Source organism: Lupinus angustifolius, chromosome LG13 (assembly GCF_001865875.1).
Source record: "Lupinus angustifolius cultivar Tanjil chromosome LG13, LupAngTanjil_v1.0, whole genome shotgun sequence".
NCBI classification, from domain to species: Eukaryota; Viridiplantae; Streptophyta; class Magnoliopsida; order Fabales; family Fabaceae; genus Lupinus; species Lupinus angustifolius.
In genome coordinates, this window is record NC_032021.1 from 7,502,810 (window position 1) to 7,521,888 (window position 19,079).

A 19,079-nucleotide genomic window follows, 5' to 3' on the forward strand; every position below is an offset into this window, starting at 1 on the left:
AATGTGATAAATGCAATTAAGTTAAACAAAGCACGATATATTGTGGAGACAAGTCCAAATAATATATGAGTCAATATCTCTTTATTATTTTTGGTTCGTTACACTATATTATAAGAGCGATTTAAACAATATTTCTTTAAAGTTGTTGATACATTTTGTAATAAAAAATAATAAAGATACATTGATTTGTATATTATTTGGATTTTTCCTCATAATATACCATGTTTTTTTAACTTAATTATATTTATCACATTTTTTATTTAAAAGATTACACTTATTTCTTATACAGGTGGTCAGTGTAATGTGTAATGAAATTATAAAAACTAGGGGATGTTTGTGTAGGTGTAGAAAAGTGAGGGGTGATTTATGTGATTTCACTAAAATTCATGAGGTGTCAGTGTAATTTACTTTAAATATATTTATCTATAATTATGAATTGTTATATATGTCTTTATACAAGTTTTTCTCTTGATTTTATCCTAGTTCACTAAATGATAAATTAATATTTTAAAATTAAATAAATTTATTTGAAATCAATAATAAAGATATAGTTTTTTTTGTAATACCAAGGAAGGACATCTATCAATTTTGAGTAAGAAACTAATTCATTTCGTGATTTGTGATAGTCTCTTCTAATAAGTGTTGCTATTAAGAATCGAACTCTCGATCTTTTAATCTTTTTGATATATAATAAAACTTTACAGTACTAGACATTAATTTTGGTTAATAAAAATATAGTTAGGATAATTAGCCTTCAACTATGTAATAATTTCTCATAATTTATAATTTCAATAAATAAGGTAAGACTTTGAACCTACTTGAATTTATAATCTGAATATAAGGACACCAATAACCCTTGATATGAGTAGTGGTCAATGGTGTGAACCTACAGTCTATTTTATTTCTCCAAAAGGATAATCAACAATGACAAAAAACCCAAACAGATAACTGTCTGAAAAAGAACGGAAAGAAATCAAAGTAATATATTGCACCAAGGAGATAAAATATTAAGGAGTCTATGGTACAAGTTTTATGATCTTACCACATTATTTACCATGTTGAGTCCAATTGCAATGGAGAAAATTTTACCCAACTCTCCCTTTAACATAAAAGCATTCTTAATACTGCAAGAAAATTAATTACCCAGACTTCTCAATTTATATATATGGGCACCATTTCAACAATTTAAGCATGCTCAGAATTAAAACCAAGGACTACAATACCAACTATAAGCCAAATTTGTTTAATAACTACTTAATCATCCTCTTCCTGAAATTCTCCTTCCTCATCTTCATACCCCTCATCATCTGCAGTTGCATCTTGGTATTGCTGATACTCAGAAACTAGATCATTCATATTGCTCTCAGCCTCAGTAAACTCCATCTCATCCATACCCTCACCAGTGTACCAGTGCAAGAAAGCCTTTCTGCGGAACATAGCTGTGAATTGCTCACTCACCCTCCTGAACATTTCCTGAATTGAGGTCGAGTTTCCGATGAACGTAGATGCCATCTTCAAACCAGATGGAGGAATATCACATACTGTGGACTTAACATTGTTGGGTATCCACTCTACAAAATATGATGAATTCTTGTTCTGAATATTCAGCATCTGTTCATCAACTTCCTTGGTGCTCATCTTGCCACGGAACATGGCAGATGCAGTTAAGTAACGACCATGTCTAGGATCAGCAGCACACATCATGTTCTTAGCATCCCACATTTGTTGTGTCAATTCGGGAACAGTGAGAGCTCTGTATTGCTGCGACCCACGAGATGTAAGTGGAGCAAATCCAACCATAAAGAAATGTAAACGAGGGAAAGGAATGAGATTCACAGCCAGTTTGCGAAGATCTGAATTGAGTTGACCAGGGAATCGAAGACAACAGGTAACTCCACTCATTGTAGCTGAAATAAGATGGTTCAGATCTCCAACTGTGACAAAAGGACACAAATCCTATGTTAGAAATCAATCAAAGAATTAAAAATAAAAACAGCAGTGGAGGATCTCATTTAGTCCATTTATGAGTTGAGGTTTGGTATTTTGGAGAAGGAGAAAGGAAAATAGAAGATTTAATGGTCATTTCACAAATGTATTTTATAGCTTGTAAGTCTTCCATTTTTTCTTTCTTCCCCTTTAAAACCCAACTCACCTAAGTACCCATAGTGAAATTTAGAAATGGTAGATGTATGCAGTCTTAACCTCACAAGTAAAGAAGCAAAGAATTAACAATAGAAATCATAATATAAATTCAAAACGCTTTAGGTTGAATATTGACTGCCTAACACAATCTTCAACTTTTATCAAGACTTAGACCGACTATGTATAACATCAAGCGCGCATAGTAAAAATAGAGTTCACAATACAAATTTGGAACAGCAATGTTGCATAGAAAAAAGGAAACAGACATAGACTCACAACTAGGAGTGGTGAGTTTAAGAGTTCTGAAGCAGATATCATAGAGGGCTTCATTATCCAAAACCATGCACTCATCTGCATTCTCAACAAGCTGGTGAACAGAGAGTGTTGCATTGTAAGGTTCAACAACAGTATCAGAAACCTTAGGGGAAGGGAATACAGAGAAAGTGAGCATCATTCTATCAGGGTATTCTTCCCTGATCTTTGAAATCAAAAGGGTTCCCATTCCAGAACCAGTTCCACCACCCAAAGAGTGACACACCTGAAACCCTGAAACAATAGACAAAAAATTTCAGTTCAACCATCACACTTAAAACATAGAACAATGCAATTTCAATCAGAAACCACACTCTAATCAAATAAACACCATATTCAAATAATGTAACATCTCAACAAATCATAAACATTTGTTATTTCTGCATATTTCATTTCCAAATCTCACAAATTACCCTATCCATCAGATAATCATAATGCACAATAAATAGTTTAAGTACAAACAAATCAACAAGACTTTCAATCCTTAAATTCATAACTTTAATTCATGATTCATGAAATTATAAGAATTACAGAAACTAACATAATTAACTGACGATTACAATTTCAAAAAACTATGACAATTATTTTCTAAAATCAGTAACTAATAGAAAAAACTGCTTGCATATTCAAAAATTGAAATAAAATTGTCAGAAAATTCAAAACAAATCTAAAGAGCATTTGAGAAGAATCAAACAAATAAAAAATAAACAAGTTTTGAGTAAATAATTATATATACCTTGAAGACAATCACAATTCTCAGCCTCTTTCCTCACAACATCAAGAACCGAATCAATTAACTCAGCACCTTCAGTGTAATGCCCCTTAGCCCAATTATTCCCTGCCCCAGACTGCCCAAACACGAAGTTATCAGGTCGGAATATCTGACCGTACTGACCGGACCTCACACTATCCATCGTACCAGGTTCCAAGTCCATCAGAACAGCGCGTGGTACAAACCTCCCACAACTCGCTTCGTTGTAGTACACATTGACTCGTTCGAGTTGCAACTCGGTGTCGCCGCTGTACCTTCCGGTGGGATCGATGCCATGCTCTGCGCACACCACTTCCCAGAACTTTGCTCCGATCTGGTTCCCGCATTGTCCTCCTTGAATGTGAAGAATCTCTCTCATCTTTGAAGGTGTGTTGGATGACCGAGTTTTAGTGAGAGAGTGAGTCAGTGAGTAAATGAACTCGGTTGAGGAATGAAAGAGGATAGAGTTTCTTATTTTATAGGTGGGTGGTGACGGTGTTTAACGGAGTTAAATGGGATGTAGGGGTTAACGGGGAAATTGACGGTGACGTTTGGTTTTGGGGGGAATTTAAAGTTTAAAATTTGACTATGAATTGGGAGTTATCATGTGTGATCGAGTTTTGGTTATTTGCCTGCTGGGTCACCCACTTGTAGCTCAAGTCAAAATGAGAAGAAAATCAATATATTTAGACACTATATAAGTATGATATATTTCATCTATCATTCATATTTAATTATTTTTATATTTCAAAATACAATACATATAAATAATACAATATGTATTGATTGTGTATAAATCTTTATACCACAATAAATAAATATATATTATTTAAACATTAGCTTAAGAAAAGAATGTAGGTATTGTCACTGCATCATCAATCAACTATTTATGTTTAATTATTATTGATTTTTTCAAAAAAATATAAATGAATGATATATTAATAGTGTAACATTTATTATGTTGTTTCATTATTCATTAAAATAAAATATGTAATGATTGTATATAAATATTTTTGATACTTACATTGAAGCATATCTTTTATGATGTTTCATTAAAGGACCAAAAACTACCATTGAAGCCTACATTTATTTTATTGCTTGCAATTTGCAGAATGACTTCCACAGTGATTTGACTCCTGCAGTACTTTCACAACTAACCTAATTGCTTATGCAAGTTTAGTGTGTCTAAAGGTTGGGGGATAACCAAGAAGTCACAGCAAAATTAGAAGTTTTACTTCTCACATTGTTTCATTAATCTCATAGATAGAGCCTTCACCAATAATTATTTTATGCATGACTGCTAGTTCAGTTCTAAGTCATAACTCTCATTTGAATTTGGAGATCACAATATGTATTTTTAGTCTTAAAAAAATAAAGATGATGTTTCTCATTAAAAGAAGAGAATATTATCAACTAACAACTTTTTTTTTTTAGCTTTAAGTCTAAGAATATTACGATATAAAACATGAGTTGAGATTATTACTGTTGGTAATATTTATGATCCTGTAAAGTTAGAGTTTCACTAGGTTTATGCTTTGTTTTCCCCAACATACATGACATTATATGTTAACTAAACTTAACCTCGATCTTAGTCATGACACTTACCCGAATTCAAGCTTGACGTTGGCCTACGTTTGTCCTCAATATAAGGTCAAACCTGAACCTGACATCGACCTTAAGTCTAACATTAATATTGATATGAGTGTCAACCCGAGACTAATGTCAGAGTTGACCCTTGGGTTGATGTCTACCCTAAATGGATGTTAAGATCGATATTCGTTCATAAAAATACTTTATTGAGTGGTCAAATTAGTTTATAATAAGTAAATCATAGACAAGTTATATTTATTCAATAGATTTTATGTGAATTGTGACCAATGTTTGAGTTGAGGTTGGGGTTGATGTTCAACTTGATGGGATGTTAGGGTTTAGCTCCAAGGTTAGTGTTGGTGTCAACCCATGATCAATATCAAGGTTCCATTGCTAGTTAGGGTCGAGCTAGCAGATATCGAGGTCAAGTCTAAACCAATGTGAGAATAAAACTTGAGTTGATGTTGAGATCATTGTTGATGTTAAGATTGTGCTTAGGGCAATGTGAGGAGGGGTATGAATGTTGAGATCGTTTTAACCAATTAGTCATAATCATACTTAAATTCCATAATAATCAACCATTTATTACTCATTGGATTTGATAACAAAGTATTATCATCTTAGTAAAATAAAAACATACGTAGGAATGTTAGTCTTTCTAATTTAGTGAATAACATTTAGACTATGTAATAAGATACTAATCTTTTTTTTAAGGGTCAAAATACTTATGGAGAGTATATCTATGATTTTTCTTATAAAAATATTATATGTAAATTATTTAAGAAATTTTTTAATTTGTCTTAGGACACATGGCACATTTTAACTTAGCCAACAAATATGTTTGTATTAGAGATTGATGAACATTTTTCAATATAATCTTATTTTATAAATGCACTAATTCTCAACTTGGAATTATTATCTTTTGGATAAATTAAAATGTGACATATAATAATAATATACAATAGAAAAACATTATTTAATTGATACTAGTAATCAATATCTAATTAGTCGTTGACATATAGTGGTTAGGTCAAGCTAGACTCATATATTATATAAAATTGAAGAGTAATATTTGATTCTTATAACGATATTTGTTGGAGGAATAATCACAATATTTTGAAGGGGTTAATCTCTCCTCCAACATACGAAAGAAACCCAAGAAAAAACTAATCTTCCATAAAAATTTAACCACTTACCTCAAATATATTATCCTATTGATATGATTTCATTATCAATCCCCAATGTATAGCTACACTATAACATGTAAATGAAAACACATACTTTTTTTAATGATATAGTGAAATTGGGTTAAAATTATATAAGATAAATCCACAAGTTACTTAAATTTTCACTTAATTCTTAATCTTGTTACTTTGATTCATACATCACTAAAATTCTTTAATAGGTATTTATAGTAAAAGGTATATTTATAGTAAAAAGTGAAAGTATTGTTTATCCTTGGCTAGATTTAAGAAGGTAATCTGAAAGGTTCACCATGGACATGCAATTCATAAATTGGACCATATATAAGACATTCCTCTCTTTGTGGACATGATCATTCATTGAAGTTTAAGGTAGTTTCAACCTTTGTTTCCTCCCTCAAATTTCTCTTACCCTCCTTTTTTATCTCTATGCTCTCACTACCTTCCCTAAAATAAGGATCTCTTCCCTTATCTCTATGTTATCTCTTTCTGTCTCATCTTCTTCTCTTCTTTTTTTCATTTCTGTTAGGCTTTCTCTACCATAGCAGCAACATGGTACGTTTTCTCCATGTCTCTATCTCCCTCTACCTCAAATTCTTATCATTTACTTTCTTGCTAATTTTTTGTTGATCATAAAAGTAAAATATGAATTATATATATATGTATTAATTTTATAATCTCTAACCAATGATAATGAAAAGATACAATATTCTTTTCATTTTGACATAGAAGATGTACTCACCTTTTAATGTGTCATTTATTGGTATTTATAGCAGAAATTTAGAATAGCTTATTCTGAATATGCGGCATAATACAAACTAGAGCAATTTGAGAAAATGGTTACATAAGGATGAGTATGGTTTTTCATAGCACCATTAAGAGTAGCCAATTCTACAATTATTAGCTGAATCACACTGAAGAAAATTTTGGATTTAATTTGTTCATAATCTTGCTATCTATATCAAGCATGTGATTTCACAAAGTCTTGTTACGTATCTAAAATGCCTTGTTCACTAACTTGGTTATGCCACATTACCATTACATTGAATGGAAAATTTTGTGTAATGCATGTATATATCATAAAGATTCGAATAAAGTTTGCAACTGTTTAATTTTCACTTTTCATTTGGGTTTAGCATCGACTATGGATCGTATTATATATATATTTCTTATTTATGAAAAATGTAACTTTGAATTAGGCGAATGCGGCTTCTGGAATGGCTGTTAGTGATGAATGTAAGCTGAAATTCTTGGAGTTAAAGGCAAAGAGGAATTATCGTTTCATTGTGTTCAAGATTGAGAATCAAGAAGTGGTGGTGGACAAAGTTGGAAGTCCACAAGAAACCTATGATGACTTCACTGCATCTCTGCCTCATGATGAGTGTCGTTATGCTGTCTTTGATTTTGATTTCACAACTATTGAGAATGTCCAGAAAAGCAAGATTTTCTTCATTGCATGGTAATTGACGATCACCAAGTTCATGTAAACATGGTAAAATCCATAGCATGTTTTAGTTATTAGGCAATGAGCCTCTACATACTGGTAAGGTTGAGTGCCTTTGACTTAGAGGTCATCGGATCAAATCCTAAAAACAATATTTTCATTTGTGATAATAAGATTGCCTACATCTACCTCTCAGACTCACTAGGTGAGTGTCTTTGCATTAAGCAACTATTTTTATGTTTAAGTTATCATGGTCGTTTTGTGGTTACAATTACAATGCAGCCGCAATTGCGGCCACAATTCCTGTTGCAAATACAATATTACAGTCATAATTATAGTTGCCCAGTGTGGTTTAAAATATCTGTTGCTCATGGAAATGGAAATGAATACAACATAATGTAGAAAATATTTCTACTGTAAGGTGCTTAGCCTATATAAAAAGTTCATTAGTTTTCTGTTGGGCAATGAAACTGTAGGAATATTTAGAATTACTATCAGTGGTACACATTGAAATTGAGGACTTCAGTTTTGATGTCATGAGCATAATTAGAATTTTTACAAGGTCTCAACCTAAGAGCATATATTTATTGAAATGAATGAAATCATCAATGCCCAGATATTTAACTTGATTTTACTATATCTTACAAAGTAGGGCTCCAGATATATCAAAAGTGAGACACAAAATGGTGTATGCTAGCTCCAAGGACAGATTCAAGAGAGAACTTGATGGAATTCAAGTTGAGTTACAAGCAACAGATCCAAGTGAAATGAGCATTGACATCATTAAAGGCAGGGCAATATAATATGTATCATCTAGTTATCCAATTCCATAGTTCTTTGCTTTTTCCTTTTCATACTTTATATATCTTCTTTCTTGTGGAATGGCTTATATTTTAAACATTTAGTTTCATGTAAAATTATGAGAATCCTATTGTTTGTCATGAATGCTACATTCTTCTTGCTTTAAAAATTCCAACTGCGTTTCTGTGTAACGTACTTCTTGCTTATCCTTTTTTTTCTTTCCATTTTTTAAACTTGCAATGGGTTAAAATTTAAAGTAGCAGAAATTGCTAGATATGTAAATGGTTGATATATACTATTGTTTTCTTTCTTCTACACTCTTGCTACTAATTTGAAATATATTATTTTGGGATAAAACCATTCAGTTTTATTTAATGTAATCTAGTGTAGCAAAACAAATTACATATGGCATGACACATAAAACCTAAATATCTACAAAAAAGAAAATTCCCTTAAACTTTATTTTTAACCGAGTGCATTATCGAAAAATTATTATTTAATACTATGAACAAATATTTTGAAACAAGTTATTATTAACGTTGAGCAAAGTATGTTTATGAAGATATTGGGCAAACACTTGAATGAAAAGTTGTGATGTTTTTTTGATATATCTAATGGTATCTTTCCCTTCTTTTGGGTAAGGAATTGTTTTCGGGGTGCATAACTGTGACTCCTATCAAGTGACATTCCGGTAATTGAACATTTAATTTGTTTGGAACGTTATGGTGCTTTACCACAAAATGGTGGTGGTAAACCACAAAATGATGATCTTGCCACCAACAACTTGACAATTATGGCAGAACATGCTGGATATGAGCGTGGCGGTGTTTCCATCGATGGTTGTGGTTTAGATTAAGATGGAGTGTGTTGCATTGCAGAACAGAATTCAAGGAAGTGATTGTGGTGTTTGAAAGAGAGTAAAATGAGAAAGAGAGAAGAATTGGTATGAGTTTTTTACTATTAAAAATTGAATTTATTATTCAGTGAGAGAGAATGTATAGCCATTTATTGTTGATCTAAAAGAGTTACTCCTTAGAAAAACCCTACTTAATCAGTCACTAAAAAACTAAAGAATAAATTGTACAAACCATAGTGTTATTTAAACATGATCAAACATAAACAAAAAATGACTTTTTGATTCATATGATATAGAACCAAAATGATATATGATAAAAATTTCATTTTTTTATTACTCTGCGTTTTGATAAGCGTTGCTAATATTTACTTTCCCCAACAAAATGAAAGCAGGGAAATTTACATAATGTACAAGATTGAAGCTTAATAACAAGTAGAAATTTGATTAACTTGTTACGTGAAGATTGTTGAATTGCTACCTCAAAATTCTTACGCACTTTCACGTGCTGAAAAAGAAGACCAATAAGCCTTACCATAAGTTATCCAAATAATTGTACAAGCCCTTTCATGTTTCAACTTTCAAATAATGAATGATACTGTTGTTCTTTTATTTTCCTTTCTCCTTACCAAACCTAGAAGGCTTGGTAATTCCAATTAATAATCTAGTCAGATTCACATCATACTGTAGAAATTATTCAAAGATTCTAGGAATTGAGACACGATTAGCTCGATGTAGGATCCGCCCACAGTCCCAACCTTTACCCTGCCCCTGTTCTATAGCAGACAACAAAATTTGTAGCAAGTTGGAGGCATCTTCCTCGAATGCTAGTTCCAAGTTTGTCTGAGGAAGTGGAAGATGAGTAGGATAATGGCTCCAGCTCATAGATCTGGTTCTGCCACCACTACTTCTCTTCGGAGAAAACTGATTTTGCCGCAATAATGAATCTGGTCTAGTACCAATTATGTGTACAACCCCTTGATCAGTGTCAGCGTGTATTATATTCTCTAATCCGATCTCCCATTCAATTATCCACTCCAAATCAGCAGGGATGCCACAAAAATCTGGCTTCCCCAATTTTACCAAACTGAGACTGAATACGCTCAATACAAATCTTTCTGTTACGACAACAAACTTACCAGCTTCTTTAAGGGCCTTGCAAGCAATAAACTTGTCATCTTTGAACCTTAAGCCATCATCAGTCTCCATAAGGACGGATGCTCCAACTGCTTCTTCCCATGAATAAGGTCTTAGCGGAAGTTCACGGCTTAGTGGCCTTGGAAGCCGGATCCGATAGCAGTGCGATCTTAACTGATTGGGTTTACTGCGGTTTCTAATACTGAGTGCAGTTTTGCCAGTAACTTCAAGTATACTAGCCGCCGGTTTTGCCACAAGTCCTGTAATCCCTAAAGCAACTCCTGCATTGAAGAAAAAAAAGCAAAAAACAGAGTTAGTAGCCATGAAAAGTAAAATTAATCTCTCAAGCAACCATTGCTACTGGCAGGTCTTAAAGTTGCTTCAAATTTATAGGAAGAGTTCAAACCAATTCAGTAAACTTGATTTACCCGAGAGAACACCAGGTAGACCATGCCTCTCTGCTCCTCTTATAGGTGACTGGAGAAGACCAGTGAGTCCCTGTAAACAACAAAGGTGAGAACAACTCACTTAATGGAATATATAAAACCTATAGATTAAGCTTTAAGTGTAAAAGGATATGCATTTGTTTTCATGTTGTATTTTCTAGCAACTACAAAGTCAGAGCTCCATTCACATCACACCCATTAAGGGCATGTTTGTGAGATGGGTTTTGGAGGGGAAGGAAGGGAAAGTAAAAGCTTGAGAGCCATGAAATATACTGGTGAGATATGGCTCTGAAGCCTTCCCTTTCTATTCCTTCCCCTCCAAAACTCAACTCACAAACTGACCCTAAAGGAAATGAGTTGAAGTGAGGCTTAACAAAAGTAGGAATTGGAACATCAATGAATATTCAGTGGTCCATCAAGATCCCTTTACAATTTATTAAACATGGGACAGGACCCTACATGCCCCTGTTAATTTGTGTCTGATAGAAAAGGCAACATAATTTTCTGCAGAGCTCAACTTGCATCAAAAGAAATAATGTTTATTGCCTTGAGATAACCTACCAACTTTTATTTAGAAACATCAATACCCATCATATAATTTTACACTGTGTCATATCTAAACCTGAACTTGTTAAAAATGTATAGTGTGTTGCTGTTTTTTGGCACACAGGACAAAGGAAGGGGGAGTAGAACATACTAGAGAAATCACAATTGTTAGACAGTTATAACAAGAAATCATTCACAAACCTCTAAAACTTCATTAATTACGCCTTTACTATCTGAAGATACAGTTGCCTGGTGATTTTGCGTCCTCGAAACTGCTTGGTCATCATATGTAAATGCAACAATACCCTAGGGAAATAAAAAGAAAAAAAACAAGAGGCTAGCAATGGTTAAAGTCAATCTTATAAATCAACCTATGATTGTATTGAAGCAAAAAACACCTTGCGTGCAGCTTTACTGAATTGAGAGGTCGCATCACTAATAGCATACACTGTGTTGCTTAATAGACTAGTGGTGCCTTGGGCCATGCCAATAATAAGTCCAGTAGGGCTCTGCATATTTAATCAATAGAGCTAAATTAATTAGTCCATGATCTAAAAAATAAGTAAATAGAAGTGGCAGCAGAATTAAGACTTACCTGCATAATGCTCTTTTTAGGGACAGACAAGAAATCTCTAATGCCAAGACCCATACTCCTAGCAAAACCCAAGGGATTACCAATTACACCAGCAGAACCGAACAGCTGCAAATATAGAAAAAGGTAAAAGGTTGTTATACAGCTTAGTGACATTGGGTTATCTAATGCATGGCAGTAAGCTTCAGTACAAATTACAAATTTAATGAAGAAGCACTCATTATGTTTCCTGTAATCTTATTAGTCATCAAGTTGTGTATAAGGAACTTAACAATTCAACAAGATGCAAATAAAAATACTTCGAAAGAAGTTTTGACCCAGATTAAAATTTATAGAGAAAAGAGTTACGTTAAGGATAATAGATTCTAAGAAGAATGAACAAGTTATAGAATTGATTTAGATAATTGACAAGAAAATGATAATATCAGGCATTCATCCTTATTTCATGTTTCTAGTGGGAATACTAAAGAAACCAACAAAGCTTGCTATGTAAACTAACCCATTACCTTGTAAGTCTCATGAAGCAGTTGGCGATTGTAATGCCTAATTAAAATCTCCTGAACGGATTCCCAACTGGCCATATGATGTGCAATAGTTAAATCTTTTAGATAAATGTGTGCTCCCTCAACATCAGCAAGAGCCATAAGCCCTCTCTGTAATTATTTATAATCAATTGTCAAAATAACAAACATTACAATCGAGTAGAACATGTATTCATATATGTCTGAAACTTTAAAGCATTAAAAATGTTGAACATCATGAAATGCATTGAATAACAATTGTGAAATTTATTGTACAAAAAGAATGCTGCCTAAGTTTATGAGATCTATTCATTATTCGTACAGTTAAACCTTTGCAATGCAGTATGAGGAATGAATATTATTTTTTCCTATTTCATGTGCAAATAGGATTTAGGGTTCATTACTTTTAGTAATCTAATTTTCCAAATTCGTTCACTTTTTATCTTAATGTTGAGATGTCTTGTGCAAGTTAAAATGGCTAATATGATATTCTCAGTGAATTTGAATTACAAGATTTTTTAGCTTCTTGGGATATTTTTACGTTATCACTTGCAAATAGAATGTGAGGCACAGAAGGAATCCTCAAGGAAAGGCTGATGATTATGAGATAGTGGGTCGTTGAGACTGTTCTGATCTAGATGATGGTAATATAAGAGTGAGAGATTCCTTAGATTGTAAAAAAGCTGACAAAAACTAAAACTTGAGATGATGAGTAAGAACACGCGCAAGAGGAAAACCCCAATTACTAAGAACGGAAACAAGTGATTAGCACATTGCATCGGAGTGATATTCTTAATAGAAGAATGGGTTGTGAACTGCCTGTGGTACAAGTGTATTGTACAATAGAATACCAAGTACAGAATGTACATGAAATCAGATAAATTAGAATAGACAAAAGTAATAGCTTCTTCAGAGATGCCAAGGTTGGACCTTAAACAGAGGAAAAATAATACATAATACGTCATTATTCAATGGTCTACACAACAGATTTTAGATGTTAACGTTCTTTATGTCGGCACACAATTTTAATGTGTTATGTGAAAGCTAAATGTTTTTGCATGACTTTCATGTTAGTTTATGGATTCTTGAAGAGCCTGCTGACAATAGATTGGGATATCAGTTGTCTGGGCCATGGTTATCTTATCTTCGTTGGCATAAAATCCGCTCGTTTCTCACCTATGGACTACAGTCTAATTACTTGAACTCTCATTCATACTCTTGCAATGGAACTGGAACTAACGAACACATGAAAAATAAAAATAAAAATAAAAATAAAAATAAAAAGGATATTAGTTACATGGATAAGAAATTCCTTGGATGTGAGAATCCGATTGCGAAGCATCCATGGGGCACTGGAAAAACTGCACATTTATAATTTATGACAAGTAGGTCAGTAAATAGTAGACACAGAAGACTGAAAACTCTAGTTGGAATAAACATAAGAACAAGCAACTGACCTTAAAGTCAATTTGATTGGTGCCAATTCAAGCATTTCAATATAAATTTTCTTCTGGGTTCTGGCCCTCAGATAAATTTCTTGCCATGGGGCCCCTATTGGAACTATGGAAGGCAATGACACAATCTTCTTAGTTTTTTGATTGAACATAGGAGCAATTATTGGAGGGCACAGGTAAGCAGTTAATCTAGGATTCTCACTATTTTGAACAAATGGGGAGGAATCTGTAAGTGATACCCCATCATAGTAATCTGAGGATGGCATGATTCCATACTGCAGCCCTAAAGAGACATTTGTAAAGAATTCAAATAAGCTTAATATGACTTCTTGTTCAATCTCAAGTCGGAAATCTGCCATCCTGCATATTAAGATAAGACATAAACAAAACGAAACACCAGAAGCAGTAGACTGTAAAGATGCAACAAACAGAGAATATATAGACCTCAGTTTTATGTATTCAAATGAAATAAATGAAACATCTTTCTTCCTCCACTTTGATATTTCTAGGCAGAAAACAGGAGTAGTAGAGCTGCTGCTATTCATTTGATTTGATTTTTCAATTCTTGTTTTTGCAACATCATCCCTAGATTTCACATTGTCAACTTGGCAAGATCTGTTTCCACCATCGAAAGACAACATAACTGGATGTGGAGTAGAGGGCAACTGGTTATCAATTTGTAAGAAGGATAACTGCAAGAAAAGACTTTGGCGATCCAAACTTTGTAACAGACCGATCTGTATATCCTTGATACAGGCAAAAAGCAATTCCTGCAGAAATAAAAGTGCAATAAACACGGGTTGAAGAGATAGAATAAATCCAAAAACGAGAGTAGTCAGTTTAATTACCTGTGGGTAAGAGTTAATCAAAGAAATCCCAATATGTGGAACAAATATTGATATTTTCTCCTTGTACTCTGAAGGCCTAACTTGTTTGTTATCATATAACCTTTTCTCTGCAGTATGTGGGACACTTGATTTCTTCACATCATTAAAAATGTGGTAATTTGAATCAAGAACACTAAGGACCTGCAAGAATAAAACATTATCCATGAGGGCAAGGCATATATGACTTTTCAAGTCAGATATATGAAATAAAACTACTATGAACTCACCTTTGTTGCTCCCTCAGCATGAACTGATATAAAGAAAGTCCTCTCTGGTTTCTGGAATCAATACTTACTTACATAAGACACCATTAGAAACAACAGAAACTAGACTTGATTGCATGAATTTTATATTTTATCAATTCTACAAACTTTAAACTTGTATTCAGTCAACAATAGACAATACTTGTGAATTGCTATATATATTTATTTATTTATTTGTAGAATCTTACGAGCCGTGTTACGATCCTATGTTTACAATCTTTGGTTGCCCTCCCGATCCTAAGTAAAATCTCAATTTTAACTACCTTGCTTGTGATTGATTCTGAAGGGCTTGAAAAGTGAGGGAAAGTGAAGGAAAGAGAAACAAAAGGAAAAGAGATACAGAAAGGAGAGAAAGATACTGTGAAACTGAATTATTAGCTGTCATTAATTGAATGAGATGAACAGATCTCAGCAAATATATGCCTAGAACTGGTCTGCAAGCTATACAATCTAGCAGAACATTACAGTCCCATATTAGTAAAACAGAATCTAACTGACATGACGTCAACTACTCAACTCAATACTCTAGTGTTGATAGATTACAAATATCAAACCCTTGTTAGGGATTGGTAAAGCTATTTAGAGAAAGTTTCCTTTTCTTTTTATTGTCAGAATTAAATAATAAAGGACGGCATAGTGCACGAGGTTCCCACCTGGTGGGGTCTTGTGAGGTATGCAATCTCACCTCTGCAAGTGGAGAGGTTGTTTCTACGATTTGAACCCATGATCTCCAGGTCGCAAGGCAACAACCTTACGGTTGCCCTAAGGCTAACCCTCTAAAAATGAAGCCTAGTCTATAAGGCTCCCCATTGGAGGAGATTACTGGCGATAAGAAAACAATATCCACAGGTTGATCATCTATCACTGATCCTGCCCAATCTACACCTGTACAAGCAACAATGTCTGCATTGTCCCTATTGTCATAGGACATCCTTTTCCAAGAGAACCCTCAATATCGAAGCAAATTTATCCCAATGAATGTCACAAGGAGAATTGAGAAAGTAACTCACAAGACTCTTACTGATACTTCCAAACCAAGGACTTATGCTAGTTGCAGTATTTCCTTAGGATTGAAGTTGGTCAATCAAAAGCTAACATTGGCATTTTCTTAAAGGAAGTGTGCCCTTGACATAATGGAAGAATTTGGGATACTATATTGTAAACCAATCAATACTCCTACGAAACTAATTGGTGTGTACACATAATTTGGGATACTAAGGAGCTTACACACCAAAACAACCCATCAGGCTGCCATCCAACTCATTGGTGTGTACACATCCAACCAATCAATCATCTTCACAATTCATATATGGTTTCAAACAATATAATTTGGTTTGATTTGGCAGAGCAATTTTAGTACTACAACAGTTTTGTACGACTTTAAGTGAAGCTAACAACTCGATGACCTTCCATCACACGGCCCAAGACCCAAATCTCTAAATGAACTTCCAAGGATGATATAGGTATGTCATAGAAGTACACTGTGGATATGTTAAATTCCAAACCTGTTCTATGGATCCAAATGTAAAACTTCTATAAGATAGGGGGAGGGGACCACTAACAAATGTAGGATGTATGGGACAGGTTGGGACTTGGGGTGGTTTAACACAGCTCAATCCAACCAGATCTTTTGACTAGGACAATTTTTAAGACTCAAACCTAGCTCAGTCCAGGTCCAATTAATGACCAGGCTATAGGTTGACTCAATATTTAGATAGTGAATAAATTTGGACACTGGACGTAGAAAAGTCATACAGTTTTAGAATGAAGAAACTAAAACCAAGGGATGGTTTAAAACACAAATTAAAACTAAGGAAATAGCGCATCTCTCATTGCCTAAAATTTTAATGAGACCTTGGTAGAAAAAAGTCTTTCATTGTCTAAAGTTTTAATGAGACCTTGGCAGAAAAAAGTTGTAACGCAAGTTTAACTAGTACAAAAGGAAGATAATGTCAAAATACAATGGTTTACCTCCGAGGTTGGTGGCAAGTAGACAGGCATATATTCTTTCACATCATCAAGGGTGTATAACCCAAGAACTCTCTCTCCGGGTACCTTGATGATGGTAACAAACATTCTCAGGTCAAGTAATTGGAAGTTTCAAAAGTTATTGAAATTAAAAATAAAAAGGAAATGAATGGTTTACCTCCACAGTAAGGCGATGAGGATAATAGGGTTCATCCCAAGTGTAAGGGTAAGAGGAATAAGAGTGAATTACTGTGTCAAACATTTCACACTTCTGCTGATATATTCGCATTCTCTAAAAAGTATAAAGAAAAAGACAAATTTCAATTAGCAATGCACTGAAAATAGCATACAACAAACATGCTCTTCCGGTACATGGATTTAATTTTTAACAACTGCATAAGTTATGTACAGTCAGCACATAATTTATCAGCCATTGATCAAGGAACAATAAATGCTTTGCCTGTGAAACAAATGGAAATACTTTTTAATCGGTTTTATCATTTAAAAAAAAATCATTATACAAATTTGAATATATATTAATTATCCAAGTAATCACTTAGGTATGTGCAGTAATATGGAAAATTTGCTCCTATTATTATTTTGGTTTCATAGTACAAATTAGGAGATTTTATATCAATTAGGAGGTAATCTACATGTTCACTTATTTCCTTAATTAGGTCATTCTTAGTATAGTCCCTGGTTGCATTTTTATTCAAGCAATAAAATTATTATTCTTCTCCTTTCAAGTTGGTATCAGAGCATCTAATTCTACGACTCTGTTTCCACACTTTAAAAACCTTAGCCGTTCTTATTACGACCTTTTTCGTTGTGTCTTGCCTTGACTACGGTTCCACTTGTCTTTGGAACCCCTAGTTACCATACGGACATTGTTGTCTATTTGTTTTTTATTTTCAGGTTCATTATGTCTGAAGAGAAATCTGTCTCTATTCCACCCTTGACCCACGATGATCTTCCAATATTGCAAGGGTCATATCAACTGGATGGGTGTAGATACCTCCAATGGGCTCAATTTGTCTGTACTACATTCAGAGTACACAAGAGGATTAATCATATTGAAGGAAAGGCCCCTATTGAGACTGACTCACAATATGATATGTGGATTGATGATGATTCTCTCATTATGACCTGGTTTTGGCATTCTATGATTCCGAAGATTAGCCGAAACTATGTTTTTTCCTACTGCTTGGGAGATTTGAAAAAAATTGGCCGACACATATTCTATGAACATGATCTCTTAGCCTGTTATGAATTGGAAAATAGAATTTTCATTTCTAAGCAAGAAAACCTGTCTAGAATATTATGGGATCCTTAATGGTGTTTGGAAAGAATTGAATCAAGTGCAGTAGTGTAACTGTAAAACTAGAGACAAACCTCCTTCGTGAAATTATCAATTCTATATGGCATATACCCTGTATCATCATCCGACAAAAGAATCAAATTGGTCCCTGAGTTTCCCTTGAATCTTCCAACATTTTTTTCATCTAGCATTGATATGTCAGCATTCTGCACTTCAACTCGTATCATGTTTGAAGTGCCAGACACAAAGTTCCTCATTTTCAGTTGTGTATCACCAAGATGATCTGGTAAGAAGCTGCCAGACCACTGCCATCCAGATTCATTATAACAGACTGAAACAAGCAACTCCCTGCAACACATATTATAATCCAAGAAGCTTGAATAAATGGAAGAGATAAAGAAAATATATCCTTCAAACTACATACCTAATTTTATGAACACTGATATTAAAGGGTTTATTGTAAAGTTTGAAATTTATATTTTTAAAAATCATATTGCACAGTTTTGGTTGAAATACTTTGCATTAAAGAGCTAAGAAACATAAAGAAACAAAGTGTAAAAACCAAACTAATAGAGTTCTTCTACATTAAATGAAGTACAAAATGATCTTCCTATTATTTAGTTTTATGAGCATTACCTATGAACTACTTAAAGAGTTGATGATGTATGTGAAAATGTATCATATTTAGTCCCTATTTTACATGCAAATTCCCTCTAAATTGTGATTTTAATTAATATTTGTTGCATTTTTACTTAGTTAAGATTAAGCATGGGTTATTTTCTGTTTTGCGCAAATTTAATTAAAAGAAGTTTAAATAAAGATCAATATAATGAAAGATGATTTGATGACGGT

General features: G+C 33.5%; 3 protein-coding genes across 6 annotated transcripts in view; 1 reads left to right on the top strand and 2 right to left on the bottom strand.

The window, feature by feature from the left end:
* On the bottom strand, positions 1,096-3,661 carry LOC109363273 (tubulin beta-2 chain). Its single transcript, XM_019609482.1, has 3 exons — positions 3,191-3,661; positions 2,419-2,688; positions 1,096-1,934 (listed from the first exon to the last, which is right to left on the bottom strand). The coding sequence occupies exons 1-3, from the start codon at positions 3,582-3,584 to the stop codon at positions 1,255-1,257; spliced, it is 1,344 nt and encodes a 447-aa protein (XP_019465027.1). The 5' UTR covers positions 3,585-3,661; the 3' UTR covers positions 1,096-1,254.
* Positions 6,376-8,411, top strand: LOC109363421 (actin-depolymerizing factor 12-like). The gene is made up of 3 exons (XM_019609678.1): positions 6,376-6,552; positions 7,197-7,456; positions 8,094-8,411. Exons 1-3 carry the CDS (start codon positions 6,550-6,552, stop codon positions 8,242-8,244), a joined length of 414 nt encoding a protein of 137 aa, XP_019465223.1. The 5' UTR covers positions 6,376-6,549; the 3' UTR covers positions 8,245-8,411.
* LOC109325218 overlaps positions 9,393-19,079 on the bottom strand; it is a 71,455-nt gene continuing 61,768 nt past the window's right edge. For all 4 annotated transcript variants that reach the window (XM_019557421.1, XM_019557423.1, XM_019557422.1 and 1 more), the window contains 14 exons: positions 18,302-18,575; positions 17,088-17,201; positions 16,913-16,996; positions 14,906-14,956; positions 14,640-14,819; positions 14,236-14,561; positions 13,795-14,151; positions 13,635-13,698; positions 12,323-12,469; positions 11,820-11,924; positions 11,623-11,733; positions 11,426-11,530; positions 10,661-10,730; positions 9,393-10,513 (listed from right to left, as the gene is read on the bottom strand). In XM_019557421.1, the coding sequence (XP_019412966.1) occupies positions 9,789-10,513; positions 10,661-10,730; positions 11,426-11,530; positions 11,623-11,733; positions 11,820-11,924; positions 12,323-12,469; positions 13,635-13,698; positions 13,795-14,151; positions 14,236-14,561; positions 14,640-14,819; positions 14,906-14,956; positions 16,913-16,996; positions 17,088-17,201; positions 18,302-18,575 (2,713 nt within the window). In that variant the 3' untranslated portion in view covers positions 9,393-9,788. The remainder of the gene's footprint in view (positions 10,514-10,660; positions 10,731-11,425; positions 11,531-11,622; positions 11,734-11,819; positions 11,925-12,322; positions 12,470-13,634; positions 13,699-13,794; positions 14,152-14,235; positions 14,562-14,639; positions 14,820-14,905; positions 14,957-16,912; positions 16,997-17,087; positions 17,202-18,301; positions 18,576-19,079) is intronic.

What these genes read in the sequence shown, in the direction of transcription:
- LOC109363273 (XM_019609482.1), bottom strand. Translation starts at nt 3,584, where the DNA reads ATGAGAGAGATTCTTCACATTCAAGGAGGACAATGCGGGAACCAGATC. An exon ending in GAATTGTGATTGTCTTCAAG is followed by an intron (nt 2,689 to 3,190) that starts GTATATATAATT and finishes CTATTGTTTCAG; the next exon opens with GGTTTCAGGTGTGTCACTCT. An exon ending in TAAACTCACCACTCCTAGTT is followed by an intron (nt 1,935 to 2,418) that starts GTGAGTCTATGT and finishes CTTTTGTCACAG; the next exon opens with TTGGAGATCTGAACCATCTT.
- LOC109363421 (XM_019609678.1), top strand. An exon ending in AAGATTTTCTTCATTGCATG is followed by an intron (nt 7,457 to 8,093) that starts GTAATTGACGAT and finishes CTTACAAAGTAG; the next exon opens with GGCTCCAGATATATCAAAAG.